Source organism: Pan troglodytes, chromosome 4, assembly GCF_028858775.2.
Source record: "Pan troglodytes isolate AG18354 chromosome 4, NHGRI_mPanTro3-v2.0_pri, whole genome shotgun sequence".
Classification (NCBI taxonomy): domain Eukaryota; kingdom Metazoa; phylum Chordata; class Mammalia; order Primates; family Hominidae; genus Pan; species Pan troglodytes.
In genome coordinates, this window is record NC_072402.2 from 144,555,423 (window position 1) to 144,581,673 (window position 26,251).

At 38.7% G+C, this 26,251-nt stretch overlaps 1 protein-coding gene across 50 annotated transcripts in view; it reads right to left on the minus strand.

Moving 5' to 3' along the window:
• Positions 1 to 26,251, minus strand: part of PPP2R2B (protein phosphatase 2 regulatory subunit Bbeta) — a 495,140-nt gene that overhangs the window by 242,746 nt on the left and 226,143 nt on the right. For 31 of the 50 annotated variants that reach the window (XM_063811568.1, XM_063811567.1, XM_063811566.1 and 28 more), the window contains one exon: positions 24,924 to 25,008. The exons of the other annotated variants lie outside the window; for them this stretch is intronic. In XM_063811568.1, the coding sequence (XP_063667638.1) occupies positions 24,924 to 24,960 (37 nt within the window). In that variant the 5' untranslated portion in view covers positions 24,961 to 25,008. The remainder of the gene's footprint in view (positions 1 to 24,923; positions 25,009 to 26,251) is intronic. 50 annotated transcript variants of the gene reach the window in all.

The window sequence follows — 26,251 nt, forward strand, 5'->3', positions numbered from 1 at the left end:
ATGTGTGATGGTGGTCCCATAAGATTTTAACAGGGCTAAAAATATTCCTATTGCCTAGTGATGTTGCAGCCATCATAATGCCAGCGTGCAACGCATTACTCAGGTGTTTGTGGTGACGGTGGTATAAACAAACTACTCTGCTGTCAGTTGTATAAAAGTAGAGCACATACCGTTATGTACAGTATGTGATACTCAATCATGATAATAAATGACTACGTTACTCGTTAGGTATACTATACTTTTTATCATTATTTCAGAGTGTACTCCTTCTGCTTATATAAAAAAAGTTAACCTTTATTAAAAAGTCTCTGGGTTGCCGAGCCCAGTGGCTCATGCCTGTAATCCCAGCACTTTGGGAGGCTGAGGCAGGTGGATTACCTGAGGTAAGAAGTTTGAGACCAGCCTGGGCAACATGGCGAAACCCCATCTCTACTAAAAATACAAAAATTAGCCGAGTGTGGTGGCAGGTGCCTGTAATCCCAGCTACTCAGGAGGCTGAGGCAGGAGAATCACTTGAACCCAGAAGACTGAGGTTGCAGTGAGCCGAGATTGCAGCACTGCACTCCAGCCTGGGGGATAGAATGAGACTCCATCTCAAAAAAAAAAAAAAAAAAAGCCTCTGGGTTGATAGGTACAGCAAACCACTATGGCACACATTTACCTATGTAACAAACCTGCACATCCTGCACATGTACCCCGGAACTTAAAATAAAAAATTTAAAAAAGCATCAGGTTAGCCAGGCGTGGTGGCACATGCCTATAATCTCAGCTACTCAGGAGGCTGAGGCAGGAGAATCCTTGAACCTGGGAGGCGGAGGCTGCAGTGAGCCAAGATTGCGCCAGCTTGGGTGACACTCCAGCTTGGGTGACAGAGTGAGACTTCGTCTTTGACAAAAAAAAAGCCTCAGGCAAGTCCTTCAGGAGGTATTCCAGAGGAAGGCATTGTTATTTTAAGTGATGACAGCTCCATGCATCTTATTGCCTTTGAAGGCCTTCCAGTGGGACAACATGTGGAGGTGGAAGACAGTGACATTGATAATCCTGACCCTGTGTAGGCCTAAGGTAACATGTGTTCTTTTATTTCTTAAGGTTTAACAAACAAGTTTAAAAAGTAAAACATTAATGGGAAAAAGCTTATAGAACAAGGATATACAGAAAGATAAAAATTTTGCATAGTTGTGCGTTTGTGTTTTAAGCTAAATGTTATTACGAAACAGTCAAAAAGTTAAAAAAAATTAAAAAGTTTATAAAGTAAAAGTTATAGTCAGCTAAGCTTAACTTATTATTGAAGAAAGACTTTAAAAAAATAAATTTAGCGTAGCCTAGGTTTACAGTGTTTATAGCAGTGTACAATAATGTCCTTGGCCTTCACATTCACTCACTAGTCAGTGACTCACCCAGAGCAACTTTCAGTCCTGAAAGCTCCATTCATGGTAAGTGCCCTATACAAGTAAGTGTGCCATTTTTAATCTTTTTTTTTTTTTTTTTTAGACAGAGTTTCACTCTTATTGCCTGGGCTGGAATGCAGTGACGCGATGTTGGCTCACCACAACCTCCGCCTCCTGGGTTCAAGTGATTCTCCTGCCTCAGCCTCCCAAGTAGCTGAGATTACAGGTGCCTGCCACCACACCCAGCTAGTTTTTTTGTATTTTTAGTAGAGACAGAGTTTCATATTGGCCAGGCTGGTCTCGAACTCCTGACCTTAGGAGATCCACCTGCCTCGGCCTCCCAAAATGCTGGGATTACAGGCATAAGCCACTGTGCCCGGCCATTTTTAATCATTTATATCATATTTTTACTATGCTTTTTCTATGTTGAGATACACAAATGCTTACCATTGTGTTATGATTGCCTACACTATTCAGAAAAGTAACATGCTGTACAGGTTTATAGTCCAGGAGCAATAGCCTATACCATATAGCCTAGGTGTGCAGTAGGCTATACCACCCCAGGTTTGTGTAAGTACACTCTGGTGTTCACACAAGGATGAAATTGCCTAATGGCACACTTCTCAGAACATATCCCTATCATTAACTGACGCATGACTGTGTGTATATTAATATCACAAGCCCTTTGCAAACTAGATAGGGAAGGTATTTCATTCTCATTTTCATGCTTTAGTTAATATCAGAGAGCCACCAACTTAAAATATTTCCACATACTTCCAGCTGAAACTTCACAGGCTGCTTTCATTTTTTACTTAGTTCCTAACATTATGATTTCTGAAATTTCCACATTAGCTCATCACTTCAAAATGCCTTTAATGCCAATATATCAAGCCCATCATCAAACAGATCATCTTATATATTTGTGCAGTGTGTGAGGCTCTAAGTGAACACTTTCTACAAAGGGAATTTTTATCTACATCCCCAAGTAGAAGAGAGATTTTGCTGTGCTCCTTTCCTTCTCATGGAAGGTTTACTAATAATTTCATTGTCATCTTTAAGCCTTTCACTAGTCACAGCAAGAGTAAATGCAAGGATCTAAGCAAACAAAGCTCTTAGGCTGCCTTGAAACAAAACCTGTCTGTACCATCATACTAAATTCCCCCAGCCTATTTCAACACTGGCAATGAAAACATGGCATTTTTCACCTTGACTGTACTTTCAATGTGACAAGGCAGTGTCTAACTTCAGGGCATTCCGTGGTTATGAAATCTTGACACCTCACCTACTGTGGGAATGACATGTTGAAACAGTTTCTCCATTCTCTGAGGCATTTTCATATTAAGCTCTGGTGAATGGGTATTAATGAGATGGTCATTGGAGTGTCAGGCGGGCCGTGTCTCTTCTTTTTCTGTCTCTCTCCCCCTGCCCTTCCCCATCCCATCCTCCTCCCCCACCCCCAGCTGCACAGCTGACAACTTCAAACATTTAATAATACTGATCCCCTCATCCCCTAACAATCAATAGTTGGCATCCCCCAAAATCAAATAATATTCAATGTGCAGAGCTGTATTTGTTTTCACATAACACTGCAGGGAAATTAAAGATAACTCATCATGTGAATCAAGTTCTCTCTTTATGATTAAGAAGTGACTGCCACTTCCATGCACATCCTAGGGGTTAGCTAACGTGGCTCTAAAATGTCCTTGGCAAATGCTCTTACTGCTTCTCCAATGACATTAAACTATGGATTGTCTAATGATTCTTTGGAAAAATATAATTTTATGATACGTTGAATGCTAAAAAGGATTCTTGTTATTTATGATAAATTACTTATCTTCTAACAATAGAAATAGTAACATGTATTGAGGGCATACACCATACTAGACAAGGTCCTAGGTGCTTTATATACATAATCCATTTCATTCTCATAGTAAGTCCATGGAGGTAAGTACCATTATTATTTCTCATGTTTTATGTAGAGGAGAACAATGACATTCTGATAGAATGGGTGACTTGACTAAAGTTACAACTAGTTAGTGGCAGAACTGGAATTTAGAATTGTTCTGTCTGAACCAAGAATCAAAAGTCTTAAACACTCCTTTACACTGTCTTTCTCGGCAGTTGAATTATATCAAATGACTTTTGTTTTGGTTTAGCTATAAATATTTCACTTGTCTCAACTCATCTAGCACCTTTGTCATTCAGGTTCAGTTATCAAGGATCACAACTCTGATTGGTGCTCTGAGTGATAATGACTGTATTTCCGATATGAAAAGTCATACATCTTTATTTTTTATGAAAGTTCAGAGTCCTTGGATTGTGTTTTGTTGTTTTTTTCTTTAAGTTTAGGTTCTGGGAGTACACATGCAGGTTTGTTACATGAGTAAATTGTGCGTTGTTGAGACTTGATATACGATCCTGTCACCCAAGTAGTGAGGATAGTACCCACTATGTAGCCTTCCAATCCATGCCCTCTTTCCATCCTTCCCCTTCAAGCTGTCCTCAGTGTCTATTTTTCCCCTCTTTTGTTTCCATGAGTATTCAATGTTTAGCTCCACTTATAAGTAAGAACATGCAGTATTTGGTTTTCTGTTCCTGCATTAGTTGGCTTAGGATAATGGCCTCTAGCTGCATCCACATTGCCACAAAGGACATGATTTCATTCTTTTTTTATGGCTGTATTATATTCCAGAGTATAAATGTACCACATTTTGTTAGTCCAGTCCACCACTGATGGGCACCTAGATTGATTCTGGGTCTTTGCTATTATGAATAGTCCTGTGATGAACAAACAGGTGCATGGATTGTGTGTTAAAGGTAGATTTCAGAAATCATAATGAAAAATAATCTCGAAGATTTATGAGGATCTATTTTTTCACTTGTAGTTATACCGTAGCAGAAAAATTTTGATGACTTAATAATAATTCAATTTAATAATAAACAATGCATTATTTTTTTTTCACTTATATTTTGAGGGAAAATATTAAAATATTTCCTCAAAAATACATCAAGAAACATACTGAAATTATGAAATATGGCCAAGTTAAATCAGAAATTTCAGGGAGTGTTTTGATTTCCCAATCCACCACTTTATGAGGAAGCATAGAGCCCACTTCAGCAGGTCAGTTGACCTGGGCCCCACCTTCATGAAGCGTGTTGAGTTCTAGCAAACATGTACATCTTTGGTTTGTCACCTGTCCATACTGAACTTGGGGCGGAAAGATCACTGCTTCACACCCCTCCTTTTCCTCAGGTTTGCCAGTCTCAGAGAATTAGAACACTGCATAAAACCTTAGAACTCAGTGTATTCCAGCTCTCACAGTCTACTGATGAAGAAACGGAAGCCAAGAAAGGTAGCCACAGTGCCTGGGCCAGACAGACCCAGGTTCCAGAGCCAGCCCAATCATCTCCCACTATCCCACGCTTCCTCTCCAGCTTACACTGTACTGTACAGATATCGGTAAAGGATTCATCATTTGTAAATAAGGCTGGCAATGTTCCCTCCTCTTAATGTTGTTAACCAGAAACTACTTTATTGTAAAGAAAACAGATGCTACTAATTCTGCATCAAAGACATCTTGGACATTATGCTAATTAGAGCCTAATGATGTGGGGTTGGCATCCCAGTTCCACCGATTTAAGCTATGGGACCAATTATGAAACTTTCCAAAGCCTGAGTTCCATTATTTGTAAGAAGGTGATGATAACACCACCAACCGCATTGGGTTGTTGGTGATATATATGTAATAATTCATATATCTGACACATAATAAATATTCAATAAATATTACTTTATCTTATCATTTTGCTAAATTGTAACAGAAAATTCCCTATAAGGTCTTCAGAGTAATTCTGCCTACTATGCCCTCCCCATGCAGCTGCCAACAAATTTATTATAGTTGGTATGTCACTGGTTAAGTTTTCCAATGTTTGAAAAAAATTCTACCTCACTCCCCATCCTTACCACACATATATCCCCCACCTACTTGGAGTATAAACTCCTGGGAAACCACTTACAATGTACAGTTTGGCTGTGGCTCACCACACTCTTCTCAAGGCTCTTCAGTATTGGGATGGATGGCAAGAATTGCATTTATTTTCTCACTTCTTTTGTTTAAGGTGCTGAGTCAGATTAAGAGATGGCACTGTCCCAAATTGCAACAAACTGGACTCCACCTGTATTTTGTAAAGTTGAGCTGACCCGGCTCAGCTCCTAGAAGAGTGCTGTTTGCCTGCTTTTCCGGGATGAATACTTTAGCAACTGCTGCTCTCTGTGTCTGGACTCACCTTTCAGAGAGACAGAGACTTTGAGGTTCTGTGGCTTTGCCTAATGAATAACCTGGTCTCTGTCATTTTCAAAATGCAAACATTTGTGGGACTCTGAGAACTGTTCTTTGTAGAAACAAGTAATTGCCAAAGTTCAGAGAGATAGCTACAGACACAGATGGAGTCTTAGGACATATTGATTAGCTTTCTGGCTAGATCTTTTTTAATGTAATGGGCATACTATCTTGGTGAAAGAAGTTGACTTTTTGACAATTTGCAGCCATGGAACTTGCCTTCTGCATCAAAATCATTGGAAGATTATGTTCCTCTGAAGTTCCTAATACCTCAGAAAACAGCTCCTGTCCATCCATTCATTTCTTCATTCAACAAATATGTATTGAACACTTGGTTTTAGGTGCTACGCCAACAACTAGCAGCACCAATAATAGTGATAAATAGTATCCTGGAAGAGTTTAAAATTTAGAAGGAAAAATAATCCACAAGTACAGACAGTTATGACTTAGGGTGATTTGATTTAGGATTTTTCAACTTTACGATGATGCAAAAGTGATACACATTCAGTAGAAAATGTACTTCGAGTATCCACACGATCATTGTTTTTTCACTTTCAGTACAGTATTCAATAAGTTACATGAGCTATTCGAACTTTAAAAATAGGCTTTGCATGAGATGATTTTGTAGTAGATGAGTTGTAGTTTAATGTAAGTTGTTCTGAGCCCATTTTAGGCTTAGTTATGATTTTCAGAAGATTACGTGTATTAAATGCATTTTTTGACTTAAGATATTTTCAACTTAATGATGGGTTTATCAGGATACAAACCTGTGGTAAGTTGAAGAGCATCTGTATAGTATGTTAGTTGTATGGGGATGGGAGAAGAAAGTGATGTGGTTATAAGGTGGCACAGTGAAGTGCTGGGACAGCACTGTTCAATAGAAATAAAATGTGAGACACATATGTGGTTTAAAATTTTCTAGCAGCCACATTAAAAAGTAAAAAAAAGGTAAAATTAATTTTAATAATACATTTTCTCAAACTCAAGATATCGAAAATACCATTTCCACATGTAATCAATATCAAAACATTATTGTTGAGATATTTTATATATTTTTTTGTACTAAGTCTTCTAAATCTGGTATGTATTTTACACTTGCAGCACATCTCAAATGAAATAGCAACATTTCACATGCACAAGACTCACATATCTTCTGATGGCTATCTTGTCGAATAGCACAATTCTAGGAAGTTCAAAAGGGGGAACAATTGCTTCTCAAATTGATGAAGGTAGAGAAGAATGGTATCAGAGAAACTGATTTAGCAGGGACCTGGGAATCTGAGTTGAGTTCCGGGGCATGTTTGTTCCCTAGCACCATGACCTACATGGCAGTGTCTCTTCTCATACTATTTTATGAGTCCCTGGTAAGTAGGTTCTGTGTTCATATTCCTAACAGTGAGCCCCATATGCCTCTGTCCTATGGCTTTAAAGAAATCTTTATATGTTGAATGAATAAATGAAAGAAGAATTTAAAAAATAGTTATCTACAGCTTGGCAGACCCTGTGTTGGTATTTGCATATAGTCTCTAATACTTATATTGTGACAAACTTTCAAGGAGCTACTAACATCACCATTTTATAAGAGAGAAATGTGAAATACAGGGTGGTTAGGGGATTTCCCAAGGTTACAGACTTAGAAGGAAGGAAGGGAGGCCGGGCTCACACCTGTAATGCCAGCACTTTGGGAGGCCAAGGTGGGTAGATCACTTGAGGTCAGGAGTTCAAGACCAGCCTGGCCAACATGGTGGATCCCTGTCTCTACTAAAAATACAAAATTAGCTGGGCATGATTGTGGGTGCCTTTAATCCCAGTTACTTTGGAGGCTGAGGCAGGAGAATTGCTTGAACCTGGGAGGCGGAGATTGCACTGAGCTAAGATTGTGCCACTGCACTCCTGCCCAGAGGACAAAGTGAGCCTCCATCTCAAAAAAAAAGAAAAAAAAGAAGGAAGGGAGAGACAAATGGGACAGAGTTACATAATGGGAAGGAAAGCATACAAAAAGAGGAATGAGGATAGACTAGACAGAAGTGTGAGCTACACAAGTGAGTTAAGAAAGTGACATGCTAACACATTAATGATTAGTAAGTACGAATTTGTCCATCAAATCTTAAATAGTTCCTCATATATTATACCTTGGACCTCTCTTCTGTTTCTTCTGACAAGGTTTTCTTGAAATAAGAAACTAAAACAAATGACTGCCTTCCCAAGGCAAAGGGTATTTTGGGAAATCTGAAGCAGCGTTAGAGGTTTAGCCCAATCTTCCTCACTACAGCCTCTTCAACATTTCTGAAAAGTGAATGTCCATCCTCCCTGTGAGAAAACCATCTTCCAAGACAGTTTCTGCCACTCTTTGATAGGCTGAACACTAGAAAATTCGTCCACATACTGATTTCCAACCTTCCCTTCTTATAACTTCCAATTAGAAGCTTGTTCTAATTGTGCCTTCCTAAATACTCTTCTTCATTCAGATATCATGTGCCTACCTAGTCTATTCGATCTTGTGGGGGTGGGAGGAAGGCAAACATTACTTATGCAATACTCAAGTCAAATACATATGGATTCAAACTGAGTCCTAAAATGTATATGTGGCCGGGTGCAGTGGCTCCTACCTGTAACCCTAGCACTTAGGGAGGCTGAAGTAGGCAGATCACCTGAGGTCAGGAGTTTGAGACCAGCCTGGGCAATGTGGTGAAACCTTGTCTTTACTAAAAATACAAAATTAGCCGGGCATGGTGGCATGTGCCTGTAATCCCAGCTACTCGGGAGGCTGGGGCAGGAGAATTGCTTGAGCCTGGGAGATGGAGGTTGCAGTGAGCTGAGATTGAGCCATTGTACTCCAGCCTGGGTGACGAGCGAAATCCCATCTCAAAAAAATAATAAAATGTATATGAAATTTCCAAAAAATTAAAAATCATGTTTTTGTGTCATCTGGGAGGTAAGTGTAAGAACCAGGGCTTGGCCCTATAAAATTTAATATCTCATTTTTACTTAAGAAATGGACTTGCTAAATCTGCTGACCATCCCAAAAAATCATCAGCAACTTGGAGAGTCAGCTTTACATTACAAACAAGTCTGAAAACTGGAATGATAAAAACCATGATGAAGTTCTAACTTGCTGACTTCTTGGCTGTGTTTGGACAGCCACAACTTCCCTGCCTTTCTAAAGGGGCAGAGAATAGAATGCGAAATGTCACCATTTCTACAATTTTATTCATCCTTCTTTCTAAACATTTATTTTTACTTCCTTAGGGTATGAGGAAGAGCATGTTCTAACACAATTGTTCTGAGTTGTTGCCAGGAAGTCAAGTGTATCTTTAGCATCATCTCTGGGCAAATAGTACAAACAGAGGAAAATGATGTTTGAGGCCAAATGTTGAAAACTTGAGTCTTGTGTAGCTGAGCTAAAAGAGCAGAGAGCTAAAATGAAAAGTTAATTATGTTGATTCTATTTTTTTCTATGAGAATTTCTATTTAAAGGAGCAGCAGTAGTGAAAACAGGATGGGCTTTAAGTACCAACAGCTTTGGGTTCAAATGCAGGCTTGTCAATTGCTGCCTGATTGAGTTCCCTTGAATATACATAACAAACATTTAATTGAGTGACTCCTCTGTGCCAGGCACGTTGTCCTTACAGAGCTTAAAGTCCAAGTAAGTTAATTACCCCTTGGAATCTTTTTTTTACATCAAAAAGAAAATATAATACTATATGCAGGGCTCTTATAATTAAATGAAATGACATATCTAAAGTTATAAAGCCCAGTGCCTAGCATACAGTAGTTGCTTAATAAATCTTAGTTTCTTTACCTTGTCTTCAGAATAACCAAATTAATCTCTCCTTTGAGTCAAACTGTGATTTAAAAGCACAGCCCTAGTACATCACTAAAAATAAAATCAACAGACAGTTCCACACATCTAGACACTCCTAAAATAACCAAAGGGGTTTGGAGGTCCATCAGCTGTGACAGGCAGACTTCAAAAAATCAGACTCAGATACTGCCCCATTCAAATAGTTCTATTTTGACTCCAATTTGTTTTTATACAAAACAAAAATAAACTGCTTTTCATTTTAATTACCAGCCAGCAAGTATAGTATATGTAGCATAGAAATCAAAGATATAAATGATGCTGAAGTATCAGAACTGCTCATTCTAAAACAGTCTATTCATTGTCTGTAATGTGTGAGACACTGTGATGGTATTAGACTAATAAAAGAAACAAACATGTCCTTAATCTGATAGAGCTTACTCTGCAGGAAGGGAGATATACATCTACCTTTAGGGAGGCTAAACAAAGAGATGAAACAAGACAAATATGTATTAAACATTAGTGGCCAATATGCTGTATTACAAGCATTAAATTTTGAACTAGAGTCTCTAATGTAGGGATTCAGGAGAGGTAAAAAAGTCAAGGAGGCTTTTTGGGAAAAAAGTGGAATTTGAGCCTAGACAGTTGAAGCTTATGGAGGATTATTCAATGCCTTCTATTATTCCTGTGCATAAAGATCAAATGCACCAAAACTCAAAGCAGAAGCCAGCTATAATAATGCCTTCTCTTTCTGAATGCATGTAGTTCTGCATGAACTGCTTCATTATTCACTAGTACAAATTTTACTTGGGTCCCATCTCATCCAAAAGGCAGCATTAACTACTCTTGGGTAAAAGGTCATTGGTTTTTATATCTTTGTAGAGTTTTTAAAGAAGCTGTTCAGTCCAACTAGCTTCCACTGCCTCACAAACACACAAAAGAAAGCAAAGAGAAATAAAGGAAGAGAGGGAGAAAATGCACTATTTGCATTTTCCGATTGTGAAAATTCCTCATTCCTACCTCCCAAACTTCCCTATGGGCAAGACGTAATCACAACCCAGACAGCAGATGCTTCCCCTCTTACTACCCAGAAATGGGAGATAAAGAAAATGTGGCACATATATACCATGGAATACTATGCAACCATTAAAAAGGATGAGTTCATGTCCTTTGCAGGGACATAGATGAAGCTGGAAACCATCATTCTCAGCAAACTAACACAAGAACAGAAAACCAAACACCACATGTTCTCACTTATAAGTGGGAGTTGAACAATGAGAACACATGAACACAGGAGGGGAACAATACACACCAGGGCCTGTTGGGGGTTGGGGAGCTAGGGGAGGGGTAGCATTAGGAGAAATACCTAATATAGATGACGGGTTGATGGGTGCAGCAAACCACCATGACACATGTATACCTATGTAACAAACCTGCACGTTCTGCACATGTATCCCAGAATTTAAAGTATAATGAAAATATAAAGAAAAAAGAGATTTGATATCAGAAATCTTTTAAAATTTTAAATTGTACTTAGACTGGGCAAACTTCAGAGGTGAGTACTCTGAGACAGGGATTCATCCGTACTCCCTAGCCATATCACTGTGAAGCCAAAACAACCACATTCCATTCTTGGCATGGAATACAACATCCTCCCCTTAAAGTACTGCACATTTATCTTCAGCTAAGTTGTGTACATTTGTTCACTCCAACCTTTACCTTCTTCAATCTGAAGTGCTTGATCAGCCACTGAGGAATCGACTTCATGGGAATTCATAGTCCAAAATCATATGGCCTGCTGTACATTTACAGCTTTCTTCAAATTCTCCCCCCTATGGAGAGGAGCCAGAGCTTTAATCAAATTCCTTCCCACCCCCACACATCCCCAAAAGTATAAGAGCCTATATTCTAAATCTACCACAGTCAACTTGCTATTTATTTCATTTCCAAATAACCATACTCTAACCATAATTCAAGAAAAAGGAAAAAAAAAAAGACATACTTCAAAAAAATACCTCCATGCTCTTTTTTTTTTTTTTTTTTTTTTTAAAGTTCAGGGGTACATGTGCAGGATGTGCAAGTTTTTTACATAGAAAAACATGTGCCGTGGGGGTCTGTTACATAGATTATTTCATCACCCAGGTATTAAGCTTGGTATCCATTCATTATTTTTCCTGGTCATCTAATTTTACCTCTCCTCCTCTGGTAGGCCCCAGTGTGTGTTGTTCCTCTCTATGTATCCGTGTGTTCTCATCATTTAGCTACCACTTATAAGTGAGAACATGCCATATTTGGTTTTCTGTTCCTGCCATCAGTTTGCTAGGGATAACGGCCTCCTTATCTGCTAATAACAACTAAATACTATTAGAAGGTTTGTCTCTGACAGTCTCAGTTAGTAAATTATATTAAAATAATTTTGAAATGCAGTTTTTTTTCTGTTCTAATACTTTAAAATTGGCTGGGCGTGGCGGCTCACGCCTGTAATCCCAGAACTTTGGGAGGCCGAGGCGGGTGGATCACCTCAGGCCAGGATTTTGAGACTAGCCTGACCAACATGGAGAAACCCCATCTCTACTAAAAATACAAAATTAGCCGGCGTGATGGCGCATGCCTGTAATCCCAGCTCCTCGGAAGGCCGAGGCAGGAGAATCTCTTGAACCTGGGAGGCGGAGGTTGCGGTGAGCCCAGATCGTGCCATTGCACTCCAGCCTGGGCAATGAGGGCGAAACTCTGCCTCAAAAAAACTTTAAAATTATCCAGATGCCAGGATCAGTGAATAATGATCAATTTGGGTCTTGATTACATCTTTTTTTCAGTATCTAATGACACTTTGTGAGTATCATTGTAGCCTACTGAGCACTATACAAGGTGAAGTACATAAATCCAGACTTGGAAGCTTACAATCAAATTGCTTTACCAATAATGTATAATATAAAACAACTCCACCCTCTCTTTACCCTGCAGTGATAGAGTAGATAAGGTTTCAAATAGCCCCAAGGGGAACTTATTCCCAATGAGCTTAGATCTTATTTTATACATTGCTAAAATAGGGGATTTGTAACAGATTAATGTAGGATTAGAATAGTCACAGGTGTTCTCTCACACCAGAGAAAAAAGTACAAATTAGATGATATCATCTCACTGTCTATTTTGGCCACAAACTAACCCTTCACTTCTCAAACCCTCAGTTTATTCTTCTATAACTTGGGAATGGTTCTACTTGCTTCTTCTATCTTACAGAGTTATCATGACCCTGAGATAATGATTTCAAAAATATACTGAAACATCCAAAATGCCAGACAAATAAAAGGCTGTCTTCTCTCCTAGCTTCCTTGGATTCTTGCTCTTTCTCCACCTACACAAACTGTTGGCAGGACCCTCAGCAAGATGTCGTCATGCACCTGTGAGCATTCATTTCAAGAACAGCCAACCATTTATCTGGAAAACCAGAAACCACAGATAGGGCAGAAGACCTGCATGCCCGGATCCATTCTGTGCAATTTAGTTTTTTGAAAACAAATTTAAGATTCCATGCAGAAAGCACCCTGAACACTGAAAGTATGCACTTCCTTTACAAAGAGCAGCTCAACAAAGCCAGCTGGGTTTAGCAACCCCATTTCTTTCTTTCTTTCCAGCACTTTGCATCTATAGATCAATATGTTGTCATTCCAGAACTTTCACTACCTTATTCTATCTTTCTGTCAATAACCTGTGAAGTTGCAGAACTTTCTTCCAACTTTCACTTATTGCATTTTTACCTTTAGCCTACACAGTGACCTGAGGTTAAGGTAGTCTTCCTAATCAAGAAGCCCCTTCCCCTAAAGCTCTGTAGATTTCAGAGCCCTTAGAATAACATTCCAACTCCATTCCATGGCTTACAAAGTCCATGAGATCCCACTTTTGGCCACTTCTTCATCTCACACCACTTTCTCCTTCCCTCACCAGCTTTCAGCCATGTTCACTTTTTGATTCTTTACACATGCGACAAGCCTCAGGGCTCTTGGACATGCTGTTTCTTCTACTTGATTAGCTTTCCCACCAATTCTTGTATGGCTGGCTCATTGTCATTCTTTATCTCCCAGCTTATGTCATCTCAACTGAAACCATCTAAAGCCATCTCATCATTATCCAGTATCTCAACCCCTCTTTTGTTTTCATCATAGCATAATTTATGACTATTTCTTTTCTTTTCCTTTTCTTTTTTTTTTGAGATGGAGTCTCACTCTGTTGCCCAGGCTGGAGTGCAGTGGCACACTCTTGGCTCACTGCAAACTCCTCCTCCCAGGTTCATGCCTGGCTAAATTTTTTTTTGCACTTTTAGTAGAGACGGGGTTTCACCGTGTTAGCCAGGATGGTCTTGATCTCCTGACCTCATGATCCACCCGCCTCGGCCTCCTAAAGTGTTGGGATTACAGGCGTGAGCTACCACACCTGGCCAATTTATGACTATTTCATTTTCTGTTTTATTCGTGTCTCCTCCATAAAGGTGTAAGCTGAAGGACAGACACTGTGCGTGGTCAGCTCATGATTAGAGCTCCAGTGTGTGAACCATCACTCGTGCTAACGTAGTTGATGCTCCATGACCATACAGTGAGTGCGTGAAAAATATACATGGAGTGAAATAGGCAATTTGAGTATGTACACTAAATTCTGTTTCCCATGTGCATGTACTAGAATAGGAATGTTGATTAACTTGTTTTGAAAAAGAATTCCTCCAGCAAGTGTAAATCTAAGCTATTTTTGACTAACTTTGGGAGCTCCAGACCTGTACTGTGCAACACAGTAGCCACTAACCACGGGCCACTATTGCTCACTTGAAATGACACCAGTCTGAATTCAATGTGCTGTAAGTGTAAAATATACACTGAGTTCTGAAGACAATATGAGAAAAAGAATGTAACATCTCATAATTGTCATTTTGATTACATATTAAAATAATATTTTTGATACATTGGATTAAAATATTAAAATTAATTTTATCTGGCCAGGTGCAGTGGCTCACGCCTGTAAACCCAGCACTTTGGGAGGCTGAGGTGAGTGGACTGCTTGAGCCCAGGAGTTCGTGACCAGCCTGGGCAACAAGGCAAAACCCGTCTCTACAAGAAATACAAAAATTAGCTGGGCATGGTGGTGTGCACCCATAATCCTAGCTACTCAGGAGGCTGAGGCAGGAGAGTCACTTGAACCTGGGAGGCAGAGGTTGCAGTGAGCCAAGATTGCGCCACCACACTCCAGCCTGGGCGACAGAGTGAGACTCCATTTAAAAAAATAATAATAGTAAAAGTCAGGCACAGTGGCTCACGCCTGTAATCCCAGCACTTTGGGAGGCCGAGACAGGTGGATCATGAGGTCAGGAGTTTGAGACCAGCCTGACCAACATGGTGAAACCCCGTCTCTACTAAAAATACAAAAATTAGCTGGGCATGGTGGCACGTGCCTGCAACCCCAGCTACTCAGGAGGCTGAGGCAGGAGAATCGCTTGAACCTGGGAGGTGGAGGTTGCAGTGAGCCTAGATCATGCCACTGCACTCGAGCCTGGGCAACAGAGAGAGACTGTGTCTCAAAAAAAAAAAATTAATTTTATCTGTATTCTTTATTTTTTTTAAAAGTAGCTACTAAAAAATTAAAATTACATATGTGGCTTATGTTAGATCTCTTGGAATGATGCTGGTCTAGAATATTCCTCTATTCTCTCATCATTTCGGAGTTAATCTGATTTTAATGCTTATGACTTTTTCTTAAACCTGCCTATAATGGTGTATATTGAGAGTGAAAAATATTTAGAAGTCTCAAAGCCACTGCCTAAAATTCTTATGTTATTCTACAGTATTCTTATCTCATGCAGATCTTAGAACATTGTACAAGTATCATAAACTACAATACATCAGACTATGGGTGGGAAAACATCTTCATATAATTTTAGAATTATTATTTACACTACTGTTCAAATCCTTTAATTCTACTTCCAGAGCTACTACCATCATCTAGGCCACCGTAATCTCTCAACTGATCTGTATGACTGAAGTAACTTCCTAACTGGTCTTCTACCTCTATCTCATTGTTTTCCAACAATAGACAGTGTAAAAGTCTTACATGCTGCCTTCTTGCTTGACCCGCCTGTAGTTGTCCACTAACCCCAGGATAAAGTTCAAATCTTCAATTCAGCCTTTAATTCCTGACATAATAGACTTACTTCCTCCTCTTGCCTACTTCCTCCTCCTCTTAGGCTCCTCACACCAGTCATTCTGAACTCCACTGTTCTGTAAAGGTGCCATGCTTCTTTTGGTTTTTGGATTTTGTTCCTTTTACAGAACCCACATCCATTACTCTCCTTTTATCTGGTCAACTTCTACTCTATTCTCAGCTTAAGGTTAGAAGTAGCAGGTGTGTCTGGTACATAGGTGCCTGCCTTGCAAGGGAAAGCATCTCCTGGCCTCCAGGAATCCACCACAGGGCTTGTGCTCTGTTGGTGGTGGATGTAGAACACAAGACACATGCCCAAACCTAGGCATGCACTAAGCACTCTCCACAATTCTGCCACTGAATCCTCACCACAAACCTGTGAGCAGACAGCAGCAGCAGCATTTAAGTCCTGTGTGCCAAGACTTGTTTCAAGTACTTTAAATATATTTTCTCAGGCTTCAGGAAAACTCCCTAAGGTAGGTATTTACTGTTTTCCTATTATATTATTCTCTTATTATCCAATTCATTGATGGGGAACTAAAGCCCAGATGGATTTAGTAAATCACCCAGCCCCATAGCAGGGGATACGAGCTCTTGCGGCTTGGCTTGGCAGCCTATGTTGACTTGTGCAGGTGTTATCACCATTTTAGAGATGAGGAAACAAAAGCTGAGCAAGTTTAGGGAATTTTCCCAAAGTCATCAAATCAGGATTTAAAAGACAAGTTAGATGCCACATCATGTTTTTCCCAATAGCTGTCCATACTCCGTCGTTTTACCTGCGTTACAGTCGCCTACCAACTTACTGGCTCCCCCTACTAGACTGTATGTTTCTTATTCTTTAGTTTTTTTTTTTTATCTTAACAGATTTTATTTTTAAAAATAGATTTAGATTGACAGAAAAATGGAACAGATAGTACAGAGAGCTCTTCTATACCTCTTCCAGGATTTCTCCTATTGTGAATATCTTATGTTAGTGTGGTACGTTTTTATAAGTAATGAAGCAATATTGGTATGTAATCATTAACCAAAGTCCATAGTTCATTCAGATTTGCTTAATTTTCTAATGTCCTTTTTCTACTCTAGGACCCTACCCAGGATAGTACATTACAGTTAGTTGTCATGGCTCCTCAGGCTCCTTGAGGCTGTGGCAGTTTCTCAGACTTACCTTACCTTTGATGATCTTGACAGTTTTGAGGAATAGCAGTGAGGTATACTGTAGGACGCTCCTCCAGTGGAATTTATTTGATGTTTTTCTCGTGATTGAAGACCACAGAGATAAAGTGCCATTTCCATCCTATCACATCAATCAAAGGTACCTATATCAACATGCCTTATTTTCATGTTGGACTTGATCACTTGGCTGAAGAAATGTTTGTCAGGTTTCTCCACTGTAAAGTTACTCCCCTCTCCTCCAAACTGTACTCTGCACCCTTAGAAAGAAGTCATGATGTACAGCTCACCCTTAAGGCTTAGGGAGCTATGCCAACTTGCTGTCTTCCTTGAGGGTATGTTATCTGCACAATTTATCTGGAGTTCTGCATGGGAGATTTTCTCCTCCTCTCCTATTTATTCAATTATTTACTTATACCAGTATGAATTTATGCATATTGATTTTATACTTTGGGATAGAATTCAATGCTATATTTTATTGCTCGGATTGTTCCACTTTGGCCATTAGGAGCTCTTCCAGTTGATTTCTGTGTCCTTTTGACATACCTCTATCAGTGCAGGCTTTTTTCCTTTTTTTTCAGTACTTCTTTACTTTCTGGTTCTATAAGAGGCTCCAGACTCATATACTTCCTTTGCTACTAGTAGCATCAGACATTTCTTGAAGAATTCGTGGTTCCTTTTATTAAAGAATGGTTTTAGAAATCAAGATCTGGGTGCTAGTTGCTACTGGGATGCCATTTCTTTTAGGCCCTCTCAGCTGACACAGAAAGAAATATATGTGTGCATACAACCCTATGTATATCTACATAAATATTTCTATATGTAGGCACTTGTGAATATATAAAGTTAAGCAGGGGTTCTTGTTGATGTCTCTAACTTTAATTCATTACCACATGTAGCATTCTAACATCCTCCTCTTGCTTATCTGTAAATTCTCACTCCACTAGTGAGAAATGACTGTAAGCTTCTTAAAGGCAGAATTAGTGCTTTAATCACTGCTGTATCCCAAGTATAGTGCTTGGCACATATAATGTACATGTTGACTTACTGTTGAATTTACTCCATAATCTCAATTCTGGAAGGGACTACAGATAAATTTGCGAATGTTACAAAATACGGATTTCAAAGACTAAAATCACAACAATTTATTAGGGCAAACAGTACAAGAGGGTGCACTAACAAAGGTCTGATTTAAGTGCTTTTATTCAACCCAGTGAAGGGAAAATGACAGTAATACATCTAAGCCATGCAAAAAGGATTCAGGCTTCCTTGAAAAGGATTCAAGTGGCATAAAATGGTTTGTTTCTCCACAGCAATTTACATTTATTAAAATAGATAATAGGCATAATCATTGTCAAAATAGAGCTTCTACCCTGTATAATGTCTTAATACATCCTCGAAGTTCCTGACAAACAGGCACAAAGCCATGGCAGATTAGAGTCTAAGTGGAGGATCACTCCAATAGCACAGCAGAAAAACCAATCTCACACTTCTAGGAAGGAAAATAAGACCTGAGAACAGCCTTTGAAGGTGGAGGGTAAAGTACAAAGGGAAAGGTGCTAAAGTGATGCATCAGCTGGAAGTATAACTGGGCTCTAATGTGACACTCTGCATTAACGATGCTAATTTATGTCTGGGTAAGCGTGTGTGGGTGACACAGAGGAATTTGAAGAGGTCTATATTATACCACGGAGGAGCTCATCTTGAATCTTTTGCCAGGGTACATGCTTTATGCAGGGACTGCTTCACGTGGGCATATATTATGTACATTTTGTGTCAGTTTCATGTGAGTAAATCACGTGTCTCTTTAGATCTATTCTAGACCCTTTCCAATCTATTCTTTGCACTGCAGCCAGAATAGTATTTTTGAAAAGCAAACTTGGTCACTTTCCCCAATCTTCCCTACATTTAAGCATTTAAATGGCTTCCTGTTACTCATAAGATAAAAAGCAAAAATGGCTCATATATTTTTGCAAGACTCTGCAAGATGTGGCTTCTGTCTAATGTCCATCCTGTGGGAACTTAAGCCACACTGGCCACCTTTCACTTTTTGAACACACACTCTCTCTACTGCTACTACCATAAAGCCCTTGTACATGCAGTTCTCCCTGCCTGGGTCATCTTCCCATCTCCTCTTCAACAGAGCTAACTCTTATTATGACTTTCGGATTTAGCAATTATTCTTTCACCAGGGAAGCCTTCCCTGTCTAGGTCCAATAATCCTCTTATTACACACTCTCAGAGTACCACTAACTCTTCCTTCAGAGTGCTTGTCACGGTTGCAATTGTACATTTATCTTTATTATTCTTTATTAATATATTTCCCCAGAGGGCCTTGTCACTCCATATTCCTGGTACCTAACCCCATAGCTGGCACACAATAAGTGCCCAATAAACACCTATCAAGTAAATGTCTGAAAAATGACCACGCAATCTATCCATACTGCTGTAAAGACTTTCTAGAATATTAAAGTCGTCTTTGGATTCAGAAGAATATGTCATTTCACATAATAAATTTGATTGGTCACCCCAAGGATGAGTAAATAAACATCACTGCCAGGTTTGGTAGTTTCCAAATAAACATGAAGTCCTTTTTATCATATCGAAATGAATATTATTCAATATTACATAGAAGTGGACATAAGAGGACAAGAAGAAACAATCTCATGCAGTAAAGGTTCACAATGGTGCCAATCATCTCCTAATCCTGTCCCTCAGAGATCTGTTTATTAAGTAATTTTTCTTTATTTCACAATATCTCAAATACTACTATTAGGCTCAAGCTCTCATCATTGGCCTTGGATTTCATTCAACATTTAACAAATATTTACTGAGCATATTTACTAGATTCCAGGCACTGTGTTAGAGCCTGGGATACACACTAGGCAAGAGAGACAGGTGCTCACCTTCAAGAAGAGAGGATAACCAACACACAAATGAGTAAATAAAATGATTGCTGATTGCAATTAGTGCTAACAAGGAAAGAGATCCTGTTCCATGTGAGTGAGATCATGCCCATTGCTTCATCATGATTGTAAGTGATCCAAATGCCTCACTGGGATAACCTGCATCATTATTGCTTCGTAGTACCAGGTAGATCACAGTCTTTTCTTTTTACTTGATGAAGGAGTAAAGAATTTTCTGTTTTAATGCCATGGTTTCCTATAAGAATTTAAATATACTCGCTTTCTCAAATTAAATAAGTGTAGGCAAAACACAAGGTATACCTTTTCTAAGGAGTCACTGTAACACCTCAAAATCTCTATTGTCAGCTTTGATGCACCCCAAAAGATCAAAGTGCCTTGCTCTCTAAGATGCATATCTCAACAGAGCAGCTGTTTCATTTCAAGAGAGTCTTCATTTTTTTTTTTAGTGATAAGTTTACAAGCAGTTGTTAGTGGTACAGAAAATCTTACGACATCTGTGGAGAAGTTGTAAATTTTTCAGATTGGGTTAGGATTCTCTTGATAATCATTAAAATCCTTGAGGTCTAGGATAGCATTTGGAGCATAATTTGACCTCAATTATGTGTTAAATGTTTGCTGAAGAAATGGTGATGCTTTGAGAAAATTAGCTATTTGAAGCATGAGACCAGAGTGGAGCTGAAAGAAAAAAATTAAAATTAAAGTGGCTCACTTATCAAAAACCAAAGCCACAGAGAAAGGGGACCAATAACAGCATCCTCTTCATTCCATTTTGATTAAGGCTGCAGGCTTATGAGGGGACAGGAAGCTGGGAGAATCTCAAGAAAAGAAAATGCAGTCCCCAAATGCCACAGCTCAAGAGGAATGCTCCAGCCTACTGTCTCCAATGGAGAAGAACAATCTGCAGATTGACAAAGCCCTCTGTTTACACTCATGAACAAATGAACTAATCATGCCTTTGTTTTTAACCTAACAAATCATAGCCTGATTACAGGTCATTAGTGACCATTAATATGTGAAACTGTTTGCATTTCACTAGTATATCTGAATAACAGTCTTGCCTTTCACACTAGCTCAGTCAAGTTTCCAAAAGGAAAGCCCCGTTATCAGGCCACGAGCAGGACTTAAATTAACAATTAGCCTCTAGAATCAAACTATGATGCAGAAGAATTCATTATTTTGGTTCATTGTGGTTCCGCCTACTGTAGAACCAGTCTTTGCCTTTGTAGTGGAGACATGCTCTTTGTGCCAAAAGATTGTGTGACCACCTCTCTCCAAACATTCTCAACAATTCCCAATGACTGCTAATGTGTTGGCCAGCAACATGAACCTGCTTATGTGACAATAGTATAGACGGTCCTAAGTTCACAATACGATGGCTGATTAGAGTACAGATAAATGCAGGGAGCACATTGGGAATTATCAGAAACATAGAAGTGACAGGAAAAAGGTCTATTTGACAAAAAAGTGGAGGCAGAGAAGAGAGTATGTATACCTGAGTGAACCTGGTAATCTAGAATTTTTAAAAGTGCAATTGGAGCTTTGGATTATCAGCATTAAGAGGCAAGATTCTTCAAAGGAATTGGATAATTGCCAAGCCTCCATTTCATTTTGTGCTGAGCAGTCACAGAGGGGCATGGAGTGATTAACAGAGATTAAAGATCTCAGGAATGTTTGAGAACTTTCTAACATAGCAGTTGCCATTTAGGAGCAAACCCATGGTCCAACTTATCTAATGTTGTTGCTTCAAAAAAATGTCCCCTAGGAAATGCCACTTTTGACTACTAATGTGTTGAGGCCATAGAATTAGAGGCATTGCTAACAAATCAAGAAATGGCAGCCCATATATTGCTGCAATCATTTTTACTTTTTATTCTGGACTAGCTACCAACCACGTGATTCATGCCCCAGTTTAAAATGCATAATGATAGTATAGAGTTCCATGTAGTTTAAAAAGTCCTTTTAATCCATTATCCTGCTCATCTCTATATCAGCTTATGAAAGTTAGATTATGAATAGTATAGTAATGGTGCAAAACACAGGTTCTAAGTTAAACTTGTCTGTTTTCAAATCCTGGCTTTTCTACTGCTAATAAGGTGACTTTGAGCAAATTTCTTAACCTGAGCTTCTTTTTGCTTATCTGTGAAACATATAATAATGATGCCTACCTCAAAAGGTGATTTCAAAACCCTAATTGAGTAACTAATCCATGTAAAGGGCTTAGTACACTACATGGCACATAATTAGTGCTCAATAAATATTAACTGCTATCATTTTTTTTTTCCACCAGCAGCAGTATCCACTATGGCCACCATCTCCATCTTCCACAGAATAAGGAAAATAAAATATCTAAGATAGACTTTTTCCTGAAGTCACCCAATTACTAAATAACTGAGGTGGGACTAACCGTCATCTTAACTACCATTCTCCCTGCTTGGAATACTTTTCATTCTTCTTCCCTCCTCCTCATCCTTCAGGTCTCAGTTTAGCCATCTGCTTCCTCATGAGCCCTGCTCTGAGCCCTCTTATGTCATTTCACATTCTCTTGTACTTCTTCCATCAGAGAACCTCTCATTCTGCATTATAATTGCCTGTTGTCCTGTATGTGTCCCCTACTAAACCACAAGTTCCTTAACAGTAGAGACCAGGTCTATATACTAAACCTTTGCATCCCCAGCGCTGAGTACAGCACCAGACACAGTAAGTGCACAATAAATACTTAATAAGTAAAAGGATGGATGCCAGACTCTTCATTCCCAATCTGCTGACACACATTAAATTATTATTTCACACTGGAATGGATTTTAGAAAATCAGAGAGCCCTACATGGCTTCATGTCTTATACTGCTCTTAAATAATCATAATCTCATGTCAGAAATTCAAGGCAATTTTAAAAATACATAATATGTTACATATTTATGGGGTACATGTGATATTTTATTACATGCATAGAATGTATAATGATCAAGTTATGGTATTTGGGTTACCTATCACCTTGAGTATTTATTATTTCTATGTGTTGGGGACATTTCAAATTCTCTCTTCTGGCTTCTTTGAAATATGCAATACATTGTTGCTAACTACAGTCACTGTACTCTGCTATCAAACATTAGAATTTATACCTTTTATCTAACCGTATATTTGTACCCATTGACCAACCTCTTTTCTTCAAGGCAGTCTTAACCAGATTCTAATAGATTCAATTTCTGAAGAAAGTAACTAAACTTGTGAAAATGACACCTTGAAGTGATTCTTACATTATATTAAAACACAAGCACGTGTGTATAGACACACACTCACCTTGTACCTCACACTGATCGCTAAGCTGTGCACAATACTTATATAATCACCAACCCTCCAAATTTGGAGAAGGGCACTATCTTTGTACTTTGAAGGGATTTTTCAGAAACATTTGGACTTGATGAGGCACAGTGAAAAGCAGGTATTTATCCTGGCTATTCTTCACAACAAGCTCTTAAAATTTGGACTCTGAACTGTCTCTCGCAGTTTTTATGTTTTTAGAAATTTTGAGTCTGATATGACACAAGTCATAAAATTTGACCAAATAACAAAATACTTCCATTTTTTTTCTCCCTCCATCTTGGAGGAGGAATAGGGGGCATAAAAGTTGGAAGCTCCAGGGAAATCCACTCAAAGCTATTCAGTTTCATCTCATTAAAGTAACATCATCAAGGGCAAACCAAATAAAACTCAAACCCCCAATCAATATTATATTAGAATGCACTGAAAGTGTTACTTAGTTGGTAGGAAGGAAAAAAAATCGTACATTGAAATTACAACAGATGTAAGCCTTTTATTCAAATAGACCAGAGAGCAAAAGGTAATTTTTCAATAGCAAGGGAAGAGCTGAACTCTACCTCACATCATCAACATTATTTAAAAGCAAACCCTGCTCTTATTATTTTATATAAAAACACATTTAAAAATATCACCTGCATGGAGTCTGTATAAATGCATAATGCTAACATTGCATAGTTCCCTTAGGACACAAATGCCTCACACATCTTTATCCATAGTCTGATGGAGAATATTCACAAACATATATGCATACAGACACAAACACAGTATACATACACATACACACATACCTGCTTTTTGTTTTCTTCCCTTTTTGAACTGTGACCACCTTTTAAATTTTATTAGCTCTATGATAAAATATTTATCTAGAGCCTTTTTCCCCCTTCATTCCTTTTATTAAAGGGAGCTCTTCTCTTCTGAATGTTGTACTCTTTGATCTCTCTCAGGGTTCATACAAACTCTGTTACAAACTCCACCTCTAAAGAGAATCTCTGATGATTCTCTTTCTTAAATCAAAATACAGTTCTTTTGTATTAAATTTTATTTTCCATTATCCCAAAATATAGCCAAATGTGGAGGCTGTAAAGCTAAAGCCTCACCACACACTGTATCGAGAAATGAATAAAAAAGCCTAGCAGAAGCCTTCATGCTACTTCATCCAAATCAGGTGTAACTACTTAGGAGTTAATAATGAAAGGACTTTAGAATATTTGATACAGGTGAGAAGTTGTTTTTCCTACACAGTGATTTCTAGATCTATTTTCTCATTGGAAATTACCTGTTCAGTGATACCTTTTATTCTTCGTTATATTCAAAGTAAGATGCCCATATTGTCTTTCTTTGCCTCTTGACCCCAAGCTCTTTTTCTTTGTCTCCTGACCCCAAGCTCTTTTTCTTTGTTTGAGCAGTTAATATATCTACTTTGTTCTCTAGCTTATTCGACAAACCTAACATCAATAAAGCAGGCTCTATTCTTGTTTAGCCAACACTCTCTCTCCTGGTAATTTTATAACCAGTTATATCATCCCCATGTACATTTGGTCAAAATATGTTCTTGTTCTTAAAACACTTCTTAAAACAGTTCTTAAAATCAAACTATGCTTCCTATGTACAATAACTATTTAAAAAATGTAAATTAACTTGTGTCCCACGGAACAAATTTTAAGCAACTGGAACTATTTAAAAAATGTAAATTAACTTGTGTCCCACGGAACAAATTTTAAGCAATTGGAACTATTTAACACTTCTATACTGCTACTTTATCAAGAAGAGTAGGTATAAATAATAATACGAATACCTTTATTTCCATAGGTGTTTTCATCTGGATAATTCATGCTTCATTATTGGGCCACTATTCTCTGTCTTGGGTTCTCCCTTGGCTCCTGTGACAAACATGGGGTTCAGATCCAGACTCCAGGAGGTAGTGATGCTTCAACTTTTGGTAACATACAGCTGCATTTACACACTTTCCACATACCCCCTACCATCTCTTTGGGAGAGTTTGCTCCAGGCCTGTCAAAATCCAGGCTAACAAGGTAACACAATCAACGCTGTAAAAGCTTCCTTGCCTCAGCCCCGTCGACCTGAAGTGGACTGCCTTCTCACTTGAGAAGACAGACAGAGAGCCACGGTCTCAAAGTGTTGCTCCTGATCATCATCAGCAGCAGTAGGATTACCTGGGAAACTGAAAAAATCAAACTCACAGGCCTATAGACCTATTCTAAGCTTGAGGGGGTGGAGCCTGGAACCTTGTATTTAACAAATACTTCAGGTGATTCTAATGCATGTTAAAGTTTGAAAACAGCTGCTGTATGGCCTCTAGGGAGTTTTGAAGAGGCTGTAGTGATCAGGAGAGCTGGCTTCATATAGCCAAAGTAGGGTCCTGTGGACAGGATACTCAGCGTTTGGGGTAGGGTTTTATGGTGCAGGGCTAGGAGCAGTGGGTGAAAGAGAGAATGCTCCGGTGCAGAACAACTTCTATGCAATAGGAACTATTCAGGAGCAGAAGTAAGTCACCTCACTCATTAGAAATGGCCCCATTTCTCTGCAAGCATTCGGAAGTGTGAGGTTATATCCTACGAGAAACTATGAAAAAGGTAATATAAGAAGAAATATTCAAAATAAACATGTAAGATTAAAAAAATTTAGGCCTTAATGGGAAGCTTCAACATACCACTAATATAGAACAAAAGGTTCATAATTAGTCCATTATTGTTAATTTTTTAGTATCTTAAATTTATTATCCTTAAATATCCTGCTGATGGTGCATGGAGTAGATAATGAGTTTTAGTTTCCTCAATGTTTCATTTCATATTCAGAAAAAGAATCCAACCTAACAGATTATTTAAAAGAGATAAAATCACCACCAGCCAGTACTGATACTGGATCAAAGATTAAGGTTAGTGTATTAACTTATTTGTCCTCTGTTTTGTATCAAAACAACTGTCTTCTAACGGTAATATCTTAAGACATATACATAACTGTACTAATTTTTTTTTTTTGAGAAGGAGTTTTGCTCTTGTTGCCCAGGCTGGAGTGCAATGGCACGATCTCGGCTCATTGCAACCTCCACCTCCCAGGTTCAAGCAATTCTCCTGCCTCAGCCTCCCTAGTAGCTGGGATTAT